Raw genomic sequence first — 14140 nt, forward strand, 5'->3', positions numbered from 1 at the left:
CTTCTCAATGTCTAGTTTGAGCCTGATCAAGCCCACGGCAAGAACAGAAAGGTATCTTCAGTAGAACCTATCACAGCTCTTTACGCTTGGCTTGGAATCCCTTAATTCCTAATCTAGTCTCTTTGAGATTCAGTTTACAAATGTAATCCAATTAGGGGATTAGTCATATCCCTAAACCACGTTTACCCCATTTTGGTTTTCCATATAAACATTTTAATTGCTTCAATAACTAGTTCCAAAACAGTTGAAAACTATGAAGCCTACAACATAATAGAAGAACTCAATTTATAAAAGAAAAAAAAGAGGCCTTTTAAAAGTTTACTTATTGGTCTGTCAGCCACACTCAGTTTGTAACATTAAACATGGCATTCATCTTAACCAGTTTCACATTTGCTCAATTTTTTCTTACTTATCCTTTCTGGTCAAGGCAATGAAATAATTAAAGACTCAAACTCTAGTCAGCATGTTAAAACTCATGCTGGATTCTCTAGTAAGCATCTATTTAGGCTAGTACCTTATTGTAGTGGTGTAAAGCACTGGCCACATCAGTGACCAGATTGACACTACAAAACAAAATACCTCAGCATGCCAGAGGAGTACAGCTAGGTGTGAGGGAAACAATTACAGACATTTAACATTCAAAGAAAATAACAGCAACTGAACATAATTTACTGTATTTCTGTACAGATATCAATTCATCTAGGACACGTAGGAAACTTCCCCAAACAACTGCTATTAGCTTTTCCAAATTCAGAACTTTCATTTTGAAAAATAAGTTTAAGATGTTAACGCTGCAAGGAAAACCTTCCTACCACAGAAGTTAATCTGATGCACAGATGTCCTAACTATGCAGCCAGTTCTAGCATCTCCGCAGCGATCCTGGAGATTCTGCAAGCTACAGCAGAGTGAAAAATGGCTACTCTTGCTAGTTTTTATTGCTGTTTATTCAGATCTCTGTGGGTAACACTGAAATTGATAAGAACCAATTCAATTTCATCCTGCAGATGCTTGGGAAGCTTCTGACCCACAGCAAATGTAGGGTATTTGATGGGAAGGGGCACTCAAATGAAGGTGTGGACAGGAAGAAGGGGTTAAATAGTGGAAACAATACAGCAACTCCTCACTTAAAGTTGTCCCAGTTAACGTTGTTTCGTTGCTGATCAATTAAGGAACATGCTTGTTTAAAGTTGCACAATGCTTGCTTTGTCCACTGTTTACAAGAAGAGCAGCCTGTTGCAGCTAGGCTAGTGGGAACTTGGAACCAGAGTGGACCGGCAGCCACTCTATCAGCTTCCCGCTCCCCTAAGTTCCCTGTGTAGCAGCCGCCCAGCAGGCTATCAATTGCCAGCAGTTCAGCTGTCCCTCCCCCACTGCCACATACTGCTCCTGCCCTCTGCCTTGGAGCTGTTCCCGGGAGCCTACTGCTTGCTGTACGGGGGTGGGGAGAAAAAGGGGGGCTAATGTCAGGGTGTCCCCCTCCCCCATGCTCTTGGACACCGCTTATCCTATCTTCCATAGAGCAGGGGGAACACACAACAGGGCTCAGGATGGAGGGAGCTTCCTGACAGCAGCTGCCATCTCAGCTTGCTGATCTACTTAAAAAGGCAGTGTACTTAGAGCGGGGTCAGCAATGCGCATCTGTCACACACATATGGTGTGTGTCTCTGTCTGCCATACTGTCTCCCCTCCCTCCATTTGTGCTGCCTTGTAGTGTGTGAGGCTACAACAATGAGTTAACCCTTGAGGGCTCAGCTAATTGCTAGTTCATCATTTAGCAGTAAGGCATTCCCTGGAAATATCCCATCCTCTGACTTCACCATCTCAACCAAGCTTCACAATCATCATTGCTGTGTACAGTATTGAATTGTTTCTTTAAAACTTACTTTGTGTGTGTAAGTGAGTGTGTGTGTATAAATAGGGAGGATTAGCTTCCAGGGAAAGTCTTTTGTCTGGTGAAAATTTTTTCCCCTGGAACTTAATCCTCCCTATTTACATTAACTCTTATGGGGAAATTGGATTAGCTTAATGTCGCATTTTTCAGGAACATAACTACAACGTTAAGCGAGGTGTTACTGTATGTAAAACTTTAGAGCCTACAAGTCCAGTCCGTCCTACGTCTTGTTCAGCTAATTGCTAGGACAAATAAGTTTGTTTACATTTACGGGAGATAATGCTACTAGGGATGTAAACACTTAACCAGTAAGCGTTAGGCTTACTGTTAACCAGGCCTTAACTCCCGGTGGCAGGCTGGCTGTACCCCAGCCCTGCCGGTGGGACCCCAGCCACTGCTGCCCTGACCCGCTGGAGCAACCTCAGTTAATGGTTTACTGGTTAAATGATAGAATTTTAATAGTTTAACTGGTTAACTTTATCTGATATTTACATCCCTAAATGCTGCTTACTTCTTATTCACAGTATCACCTGAAAGAGTGAAGAAGTGTTCGCATGGTACTCTTATATCCAGTGCTACAAGAGATTTACATGCCATATATGCTAAACATTCATATGCCTCTTCATGCTTCCATTCCAGAGGACATGTTTCTATGCTGAATTGGTATTCTATTATTAACAGTGCAATTAATTGTGACTATTTTTTTTAATCTCATGATTATGATTTTTTAAAATTGTTTTACAGCCTTAATTAGGTTTGAACATTACTCATATATTAGATAACATTTCAGTATTTGTCACACTTCAATTATTACAGTGGGTTATTTGACCAATCCTACAGCTGGTCAAATATTAGTAACCAAATGAGATATTAATACCAGTGAAATTCAAATATATTCATAATTCCCTCCCTTGACATTTGGACATTAAGAGGAAAAAAAGAAAAGGAGTACTTGTAGAACCTTAGAGACTAACCAATTTATTTGAGCATAAGCTTTCGTGAGCTACAGCTCACTTCATTGGATGCATCCGATGAAGTGAGCTGTAGCTCATGAAAGCTTATGCTCAAATAAATTGGTTAGTCTCTAAGGTGCCACAAGTACTCCTTTTCTTTTTGCGAATACAGACTAACATGGCTGCTACTTTGAAACCTGAGATTTAAGAGAATAGTTGATTGAACAACAGTGTGGTCAATGCAGCATGTAACAACACATACTGGTTTTAATTCTTTTACATTGCATGGGACGTGGGTTGGGGGTAATGGAAGGGAGAGGAGTTGTGGAACAGGCATGTTTCCACCCTTGCTAGTAGGCTTAATCTTCTGCCTAACAGAAGTCAGAAAAACTTTTCAAGCTCTCCCCCCCCCCCCCCCGCAGTGTTTTGTTGGTTTTTGGGGGGGGGAGGGAGGGGGGAGAGAAGACACATGTAAACCTAGACTAGAAAGTGAAGTTACCCACTGTGCATAACTTCAAAAGTTAAGCTTCATTTCCCAAAGTTTAATGGCGTGACTACTCTTCACTGAGAGGTAGATGCGTCTGAAGTTTAAGACTTCAAACACCTGCCTTATGTAAATACAAAAACAAACAAAAAAACAACACATCAGTAAAAAGTATTTTATCCATACTAATGTAAACAGCTGACTGTTTTGCTCAAACCTACCACTAACTCCTTGAATTTTCTTCTGCAAGGCTAAGTCAACAGCATTTGGGCTCACAGTGGAGAAAGGTGAAAGTGAGTACTTGAAATGGGGTTAGACTAGAATTCCCATCTGATCCTTTGTTAGTGTTTAATATAGTGTTATTTATAAACCAAATTACTGTGTAGATATAAACGAAGTCACATCTACACTTGGCTTATATAGTTTTAAAACTATGGTTAATCTGTTGCCAGTCAAACAGTGTTCTGTCAAGGTAAGCGGACAAAAAGTCCTGGTCTACATTAAGTAGGATTTTTTTGATATGTAAATCTATGTTGCAGAGTAACAGCCGTGTTAGTCTGTATTCGCAAAAAGAAAAGGAGTACTTGTGGCACTTTAGAGACTAACCAATTTATTTGAGCATAAGCTTTCGTGAGCTACCATTGGTTAGTCTCTAAGGTGCCACAAGTACTCCTTTTCTTTTTGTAAATCTATATGATTCCCTATGACTGATGCAGGTCCACTACTGTTAGTAATAAGAGTATAAACAAAGTTACAGTTATAAGCAGACTTTCTCGTAGATCCAGAAAACGTTAAGGAGCTGGATAGGATCAAGGATTATCTCTAGCTCTGTATCACTGGAGTTTAGAATTTCCTGTGACACTGGGAGATAAGGTAGCTAATTACAAAGAACTTTGCCCATAGCAGGGCTAATTAAGTATTTGTTGTTAACATTGAAGCACTTTGTGTGTTTTCAGCACATAGAACTATACATAAATCTTAACACAGCAGCTTGGTTAGCAGAGGTCCACTAAATAATTTAAAAAAAGAAAAAGGAGTATTTGTGACACCTTAGAGACTAACAAATTTATCTGAGCATAAGCTTTCATGAGCTACAGCTCACTCCATCGAATGCATTCAGTGGAAAATACAGTGGGGAGATTTCTATACACAGAGAATATGAAACAATGGGTGTTACCATACACACTGTAAAGAGAGTGAGCTGGTAAGGTGAGCTATTACCAGCAGGAGAGAGAACAAAACAAAAACAAAACAAAAACACAAAACCTTTTGTAATGATAATTAAGGTGGGCCATTTCCAGCAGCTGACAAGAACTTGTGAGGAACAGTGGAGGGGGGGGGAGAAGAGATAAACATGGGGAAATAGTTTTACTTTGTGTAATGACACATCCACTCCCAGTCTTTACTCAAGCCTAATTTAATGGTGTCCAGTTTGCAAATCAATTCCAATTCAGCAGTATCTCGTTGGAGTCTGTTTTTGAAGTTTTTTGTTGAAGAATTGCCACTTTGAGGTCTGTAATAAAGCGACCAGAGAGATTGAAGTGTTCTCCGACTGGTTTTTGAATGTTATAATTCTTGATGTCTGATTTGTGTCCATTTATTCTTTTACGTAGAGACGATCCAGTTTGGCCAATGTACATGGCAGGGGGGCATTGCTGGCACATGATGGCATATATCACATGGGTAGATGTGCAGGTGAACGAGCCTCTGATAGTGTGGCTGATGTGATTAGGCCCTATGATGGTGTCCCCGGAATAGATATGTGGACACAGTTGGCAACGGGCTTTGTTGCAAGGATAGGTTCCTGGGTTAGCGTTTTTGTTGTGTGGTTGCTGGTGAGTATTTGCTTCAGGTTGGGGGCAGTCTGTAAGCAAGGACTGGCCTGTCTCCCAAGATCTGTGAGAGAGTGATGGGTCATCCTTCAGGATAGGTTGTAGATCCTTGACGATGCATTGGAGAGGTTTTAGTTGGGGGCTGAAGGTGATGGCTAGTGGCGTTCTGTTATTTTCTTTGTTGGGCCTGTCCTGTAGTAGGTAACTTCTGGGTATTCTTCTGGCTCTGTCAATCTGTTTCTTCACTTCAGCAGGTAGGTATTGTAGTTATAAGAACGCTTGATAGAGATCTTGTAGGTGTTTGTCTCTGTCTGAGGGGTTGGAGCAAATGCGGTTGTATCATAGAGCTTGGCTGTAGACAATGGATTGTGTGGTTTGGTCTGGATGAAAGCTGGAGGCATATAGGTAAGTATAGCGGTCAGTAGGTTTCTGGTATAGGGTGGTATTTATGTGCCCATCACTTATTCGCACTGCAGTGTTCAGGAAGTGGATCTCTTGTGTGGACTGGTCCAGGCTGAGGTTGATGGTGAGATGGAAATTGTTGAAATCATGGTGGAATTGCTCAAGGGCTTCTTTTCGATGGGTCCAGATGATGAAGATGTCATCAATGTAGTGCAAATAGAGTAGGGACATTACGGGACGACAGCTGAGGAAGCGTTGTTCTAAGTCAGCCATAAAAAATGTTGGCATACGGTGGGGCCATGTGGGTACCCATAGCAGTGCCGCTGATTTGAAGGTATACATTGTCCCCAAATGTGAAATAGTTATGGATGAGGACAAAGTCACAAAATTCAGGTTTGCCGTGACATTATCGGGGATATTGTTCCTGACTGCTTGTAATCCATCTTTGTGTGGAATGTTGGTGTAGAGGTCTTCTACATCCATAGTGGCTAGGATGGTGTTTTAGGAAGATCACCGATGGATTGTAGTTTCCTCAGGAAGTCAGTCATAACACAAAGTAAAACTATTTCCCCATGTTTATTTTCCCTGTTTTAGATTAAAAATTTTTTTTACTAACTTACAGAGTGCATGAATGTAGATCTTCTTTCTGAAGTTAGACTACACATCTGAAGGCTTTTCATCCTAGCTTAATCTTAGACCTTGAGTGGATTAAAAAAAAGCACTCATTCCTTATATTAGAGATTTATATAGGAAAAAAACCTCTCCATCCGATGGAAGTTGGTGATGGGGAAGGAAGGAGAGAGTTATCTGAGCCATTGTGTGTGTTGCTATCTGGCTGCATGGACTCATGACCAACACATACTTCAAGTATACAACTACAGTACGTAATATTTCAGATCTGGATCACAAAATTGCTTCTTAGCTGAGGACAAGATTTCTCTTGTATTCTTCTATAGGTTCTATCATGATAGGGGCCTGAGGTCTCTAGGCTATATTGCAGTACAAATAAGGGATAGCTTACAAATACCACAGTTAAAGAGGAGTGTTTCCATTCACATGTCAAAACAATGTCTTTCTAGCTCTAGACAGATGTACAACACTAGTGTTCACTATACATTACCAGCCTGTATTAATGGACTAAATATAGGAGCATAATGTTTATCACAATCCACAGAACTGGTTACATCCTTAGTAGCGGATACTAAAACAGCTAGGCGTAGCCTTTTACTGCGACGCCTACAGGAATTTTACCACTCACTGCAGCTACTATTCCTCAAGATTATATTTAAAAGAAACACGATCCAACACTTGATCACACTGACTCCAGTTCCCTTTCCAGAGCGATACCATAAATACAAGCAGGGGAGCCCTCACATATATTATAGATCACTAAAAATAGACTGTCAAGGAACTATTTAACAGGTGGAGATAAAAATCAATTGTTTACAGGTAATGTTATTTTTATTTCATAAAGAGGGAGACAGATGCGCTGAAGGTCCCAAGCAGCAAGTTGTATTTCAGTTTTTTTCTGGGGGGGCAGGGGGAAAATACCACCTCTCCTAAAGTAGTGTGGACTGACTTCATCTATGCAAAACACAAAGCTATTATGTCACAGCTGTTATTAAACCTGACAAAGTATGTCATCAATTCTTAGACTCACAGGTACAAGATGTGTTGTGTTACTGGATGCCGTTTTTACATTCCAAGAGACCTTTGACTTTAGATTATGTATGAATTGTAGAATTTTTATAAACCTACTAAGTGTATACAGTATTGCAACAACATAATAGTAAAGCAAATCTTTGAGTTTAGGAGCAAGAGTACACGCAGTGAAAAATCCACTTGTTACCAATGTTCCATAAGTAAGAAATGGAAGTCTCTACCCTTAGCAGCAAGGCCCCTACCACATATTCGTTAGCTATTTGTGCAAAGGGATCTGGAACCTGACAGACTGGAGAATTGGGCCCTAAATGTCCAAACAAGCAATTAAAATCAGTGGTGGTTCCACACAGTTTTTCTAAGATTGTGGTCTTAGCCTTACACCCACACTATAACCAAGGTTTCAGAGTAACAGCCGTGTTAGTCTGTATTCGCAAAAAGAAAAGGACAACCACATACCACACAACAGAACCACTAACCCAGGAACTTATCCTTGCAACAAAGCCCGTTGCCAATTGCGCCCACATATCTATTCAGGGGACACCATCATAGGGCCTAACAACATCAGCCACACTATCAGAGGCTCGTTCACCTGCACATCCACCAATGTGATATATGCCATCATGTGCCAGCAATGCCCCTCTGCCATGTACATTGGTCAAACTGGACAGTCTCTACGTAAAAGAATAAATGGACACAAATCAGATGTCAAGAATTATAACATTCATAAACCAGTCGGAGAACACTTCAATCTCTCTGGTCACGCAATCACAGACATGAAGGTCGCTATCTTAAAACAAAAAAAACTTCAAATCCAGACTCCAGCGAGAAACTGCTGAATTGGAATTCATTTGCAAATTGGATACTATTAATTTAGGCTTAAATAGAGACTGGGAGTGGCTAAGTCATTATGCAAGGTAGCCTATTTCCTCTTGTTTTTTCCTACCCCCCCAGATGTTCTGGTTTAACTTGGATTTAAACTTGGAGAGTGGTCAGTTTGGATGAGCTATTACCAGCAGGAGAGTGAGTTTGTGTGTGTATGCGGGTGGGTTTTTGGAGGGGGGTGAGGGAGTGAGAGAACCTGGATTTGTGCAGGAAATGGCCCAACTTGATTATCATGCACATTGTGTAAAGAGTTGTCACTTTGGATGGGCTATCACCAGCAGGAGAGTGAATTTGTGTGGGGGGGTGGAGGGTGAGAAAACCTGGATTTGTGCTGGAAATGGCCCAACCTGATGATCACTTTAGATAAGCTATTACCAGCAGGACAGTGGGGTGGGAGGAGGTATCGTTTCATATTCTCTGTGTATATATAAAGTCTGCTGCAGTTTCCACGGTATGCATCCGATGAAGTGAGCTGTAGCTCACGAAAGCTCATGCTCAAATAAATTGGTTAGTCTCTAAGGTGCCACAAGTACTCCTTTTCTTTTTACTATAACCAAGGTACAGCTTATGACTTGCAATCTTTCTTCAAGGTGAACAGCGACAGATCCTTCAAAAACCTGAAGCCTTACCAACTAGTCTCACTAAGCTTGGGGTGGGGAGGGTGAAAGAATGCAAAAGTTCTGCATGTTGTCTCACCCTCACCTTTGCTGCCAAGAAAAGATCCAACACTGAGATTGCTAGTCACCAGGACCCTTGCTGAAAATAAAAGGACTAGAAGAATTTTGCCAAGAGCTAAGATATGTTGTATTAGGTCAGATTAGTCATTCTACTACTCCAATAGTTTGTCTTCAACCATAGCTGGTACCACATGCTTTAATGTAAGGTGCCAGAAATCATCTGGACAACTATGAAATAATCTGCTAATAAGAGGATGTTTCTTCCTAAAATGAGGACAGTTACTCTGCAGCTACACTAGGATTTTCTAAAGCCTTAATCCCAAACAGCTGCAATTCCACTACTGGTAGTGTCACGGCTCAGGCATCTTTACTACTACTCAGAAAAAAGAAAAAGGAGTACTTGTGGCACCTTAGAGACTAACCAATTTATTTGAGCATAAGCTTTCGTGAGCTACAGCTCACTTCATCGGATGCATTCAGTGGAAAATACAGTGGGGAGATTTATATACATCGAGAACATGAAACAATGGGTGTTACCATACACACTGTAGCGAGAATGATCACTTAAGGTGAGCTATTAGGTGCCACAAGTACTCCTTTTCTTTTTGCGAATACAGACTAACAGGGCTACTACTCTGAAACTTACTACTCAGAAAGGGGCTCTCTTAATACCTGTTTAATACAAGTCTTGTCAACACCACATGTCTGCTGCCAAAAGTGAAACTATGTACCCTGAAAATCATGAATACAAAAAATGCTAGTGTATGATAAGACAACCACAGAAGGCTGGTCTATGAAGCATGTGAATTTGTATTTCTCCTGTATTTTTTGTTTACTGTAACTAGGATGTTTTTATCCATAAGTGTCTAATCCTTTACAGAGTCCAACTGAGCTCTTGATCTCAAATATCTTGCAGCAATGATTATTTCCTTGCCATTACTTATTGTTGGTATACCAACATTACCTAAAGGCTCTAATTAGCCTAAGTTCCTGTACTGTACAAAGATTTTACATATTCTATCACACACAAGAATTTTGAGAACATTAAAGTTGTAAAGTCAAGCACTCAAAAGTTAGGAAATGCCAAAATTAAGGTTACCCATGCAACCTTAATTCAGCCCTCTTGTGTGTATTCATCATTATACAGTCTTTAATTACATGATCACATACTCCCTTCCCCTTCTCCCCACCCCCGGGCAAAGAATGATCCTGCTCTGGAGATGAATCAGAGGAGACTTGCCTGGAGGGCCCCTGCTTCATTTACTGCAGAAGTGTATAGTGAACGAGGCAGGGGACTAAAGGAAGAGAAACTATGACCTCACAGATAAAGGAGCTGAATACTACCCTGGAGACCTGGATTCTATCCCTGACTCTGCTGGACAATTCCTACATGATGCTAAGCAAGTCACTTAAAACTTCTCATAGATGGCACTAGTTAGAGATTCATTTTCTGGGTGTCTGACTTGCCCAAGTGCTGAGCACTTGCAAATGAAGTACTATATAATGCTAGTTACACTGGAAACAAAAATAAGGATCTAGACATCACAAATTAAGCACCCAAAGTTAGTGGATACTTTTGAGCTAGTCTTTGTGCCTCAGTTTTGCATCTGTAAAATGGGGATAATAACGTCCCCACCACACACAGGGCATTGTGAAAATAACTTCATTAAACTTGAAGCTCTCAGATATTAATTTTTCTTATTGGCTTATCACTATAATAATTCTGTCTTCAGGAGCAGGGTTTGAGTAGTGTGCCATAAGTATTTAAAAACAAAAAACCAAAACCAAACCCACACTTCTCATTCACTGAGCACCATCTATCCCAGGGATAGGCAAACTATGGCCCGCAAGCTCCCGCTGAGGTCAGGGGCTGCACCACGCAGCTTGGCCCCACTCTGGTGCTCCAGCCAGGGCGCTAGGTCAGGGGCCGCACCACGCAGCTCCCAGAAACCGTGGCATGGCCCTGCTCCAGTGCTCCAGCCAGGGCACAGGGTTGGGGGCTGCTCCACACGGCTCCCTGGACACCGTGGCATGACCGCGTTCCAGCTCTTATGCGCTCCAATGGCCTCTTCTGGCACTCCAATGGGAGCTGCAAGGGCAGTGCCCACGGATGAAGCAGCTTGCAGACCCACCTGGCTGCGCCTCTGCATAGGTGCTGGAGCAGGGACATGCCACCACTGACTAGTGATTTAAATCAAATCCACCCTGGTCTTGACCTTTTGCATTTTTATAGAACTATTTGCATTTTCCAAAATAAACATTGTTTATGTAGTATTCAGATATCACTTTTCCATTAAGGCCTCAAGTACAGAATAGAACAGCTTCCGACAGCTATAAAAAAACTTTGGAGTTCTGGGCATAAACCACAGTAATGAAGCTTGTGCTACAAAATGTTACCAAAATACTCAGATTAAATCAAATCTTAGTACACAAAACTACATAATTGATCCAACTGACTTTTATAAGGTGGTTACTGTATATCTACCCCTCCTCACTTACAAACCAATTGTACCATTTTCAAACTGGAACAGGCTCCCAGTAAGATAATTTATTGTGATTTTTAGAGTAAAGGACTTCACCATCAGACACACAATAAACTAGAGGTTTATTGATCTTGCAACTGTCACATAACCCATGTAATAATATTCTTCACAGTAGTCATGGCAGCAGGGTGGGGTTTTTTGGTCTTTTAGGAAAAGTATTGGATCCGTGTGTTCAGTTTAGAACCATGTTTTAAAAGGTCACCCACAGGATTTTTTTTAAATTGGGTTTATACTGCATTTTTGTGTCCTTATGATGGACAAGAGAGGTCCAAAAATCTGTCTACATTTGATATATTCCTGGTGGGGTTTTTTTTGGTGCCTCAGAATTATGAAGCATGTCAAGGATGGCTTTCCCTGGTTTTGCGGGAAATTTTCTTGAAAGAAAAAACATTAAGCTCTAAAGAAAGACAGCCTTTAGGCTTCTACTCAGGCATTTGACTTCAGCGTTCAAACAAAAAGTAAGTTTAATAGTCTGACATAAAAATCCCTTCCTCTTTCAGTTTCTTGACCCAAGATGTACTAGTTTCATCAGTTGTTACTCACTATACTACATCTGAATTTCTAGTGTTAAAAAAAAAAAAAAAAGGACAGATTTGTTCCGAGCACTCTCTTGTTTCCCCTTTCACAAGTCACCTTTAAAAGGTACAGGATTTTAGACACCTGGATTGTAAAGATCAAAAGAACTACAACTCATGAAGCTCAACCTAGCAGTGATTATTTATTACAAGTCTTTTATATGAGACCCATCCCCATGGTATTTGGCTGTATTTTAGATTACAAGCAAAATTATTTCCTCTCAAGTACCGTTTAAATAAAGTTTACCCAGTATAGGCAAGGCCTGCATATCCATCACCCCACTTTCTCCTTGCACGCATGCTTGGGGGTGGGGGGCGGGGAATGAACCAGCTTTCTTAGCTTGTTGGTTGTTACCCAAACAAGTGCACTGAACAAGGCACTTCCCTATAGCATATCCACTCAGATACAAGTAAGTGCAAACACACATAAAACATTCCTTGGAATCATTAACTATTTCTTCCTTCAAAAAGAAAAAAAAATAGACTTAGTAACCATCCACCAATGTGAACAGAAACGTTCACACTTGTCTGAGTTATTCCAATGCAACTGAAACTCTGTAGGAGAGCTGTAAGTTTGTTTAGATCACAAAGGCAGTCTTGTGGATAGAAGCCTGAATCTCTCTTCCTTTGATGAAGGTTTAAGTTTCTGGGCATTCAAGTCATGGGCAAATTGGTCTAAACATTAGTAACTTACTTAATTCCATTTGTTTTTAAATACTTCACACACACAGCTTCTTTAGCCAGCTCGAGTTACAGCATAAGAACCTGGCATGCTATAAACACGAAAGATGCGGTTACCATATTATTTTATTCTGCATATTAGAATAAGCACCCATCAGATGATTTACCGTTCAGCAACTTCACTACTAAAGTTTACAGCGGCATCAACAAGACACCTCGATCTTCCAGCCTAGCCAAACATCTTAGTCCCGCAGGCACTCCTTCCGCTGGCAACCCACACTCAGCGAGCCCCCAAGCTTCAGGGCGAAGCGGGCTGTCCCAGACACAACAGAGTACGCCCTAGTTTGAAGTTACTAGGGAAGGAAATCCCGGCAGAGCGCCCCTCTCCCTGAGCACGGGCAGGGAAGGTCCCTGGCTGCCGGCGCAGGGCGCTGCACCTGCCAGCCCCTCACGGGGCAGAGACCCCAGCGGAGTGAAGACCCCCGGCGGAAGAGGTCTGCGCCGAGGAGCTCGCATCGGCCACCGAGAGCCGCTGCTGCCCCACGCGGGGGCCGCCAGGAACTCTGGGTGAAGAGAAAGCACCGAGCTCTCCCCTCACCCGAGATAAACCGCGGCAGACAGGCCGGGGCCGCCAGGGCGCGCTCCGCACCTCCGATAGAGCGGGAAGCGGCGCACGCCGTCGGCCTCGGGCCAACTCCCCGCGGGCGGGTCTGCATGCGCGGGCCGGACAGAGGGGCGGGAGCGCGGGCGGCGGTCAGGGGCCGCCACAGCCCTTTGTACTGCAGCGCTGGGGTCACCCGAGCGGCAGGGGGCGGTCTCCTACCCTGCCGGGAGCGGCTCCTCCTCTGCTTCTGGCGCCGAGCGGGGTGGGCTCCCTCTCCTCGTCGCTGGAGAAGTCGGGCTGGGCGAGCGCGGCGGGCGCGTTGCGGGCGGTGAGGTGCTGCAGGTAGAGCTGTACATACACGTCCTTGCGCTGCTCGCCGCCCGGCAGGCTCACATTGTTGGCGATGAGCTCGCTCTTCAGCTTCTCCTTGGTCAGCACCCACGGGTCCGCCAGGAACTCGGGCATCGCCGGCCTCTGCCGCCCTCCCGGGAGAGGCACCAACAAAGGGGGGGGGGTGGAGAATCGCCTCCCCTGCCCAACGGAATGAACCCAACAACTCGCAGCGCGCTCGGCGAGAGCTTCACCCAACCTCCAATAAAGCGTGTCTGGATTGGCCGGCCGAGTCACGAAGTGGGGCTGCTATTGGCTGCGGGCTAGAGGAGGGAGCGGCGCAAGGGTTCGACCAGCATTAGTGCTTTGCGCGAGGAGTAGTAACGCAGTTTAAATTCGGCTCAGGCGGGAGAGGCGCTGGCATTGTGCCATCTCCCTCCCCCGGGGGGGAGGTGCCATGATCCAGACGCCTCCCTCAGGAGAGCAGAAAGTGAGGTTCTGCCGCCGCTGCTCACTGCCTAAAGGTTTCTCATTGGTACCACATGAGCCTCCCGCCCATAGGAACAGGAGGTCGAGGTCTTTGCTGCTGGAGAGGGGCAGGGGCGAGACCCCCTGGCTGGGGAG

General features: G+C 43.3%; 1 protein-coding gene across 7 annotated transcripts in view; it reads right to left on the reverse strand.

The window, feature by feature from the left end:
* Positions 1-13788, reverse strand: part of TMPO (thymopoietin) — a 46605-nt gene extending 32817 nt beyond the window's left edge. For 6 of the 7 annotated variants that reach the window (XM_077831924.1, XM_077831916.1, XM_077831908.1 and 3 more), the window contains exon 1: positions 13406-13773. In XM_077831924.1, the coding sequence (XP_077688050.1) occupies positions 13406-13651 (246 nt within the window). In that variant the 5' untranslated portion in view covers positions 13652-13773. Of the gene's footprint in view, positions 1-13405 lie in introns of all 7 variants that reach the window. The other variant, XM_077831933.1, reaches the window with a different exon arrangement.
* Positions 13789-14140: the final 352 nt, after the last annotated feature.

This window comes from Eretmochelys imbricata, chromosome 1, assembly GCF_965152235.1.
Source record: "Eretmochelys imbricata isolate rEreImb1 chromosome 1, rEreImb1.hap1, whole genome shotgun sequence".
Lineage (NCBI taxonomy): Eukaryota > Metazoa > Chordata > Testudines > Cheloniidae > Eretmochelys > Eretmochelys imbricata.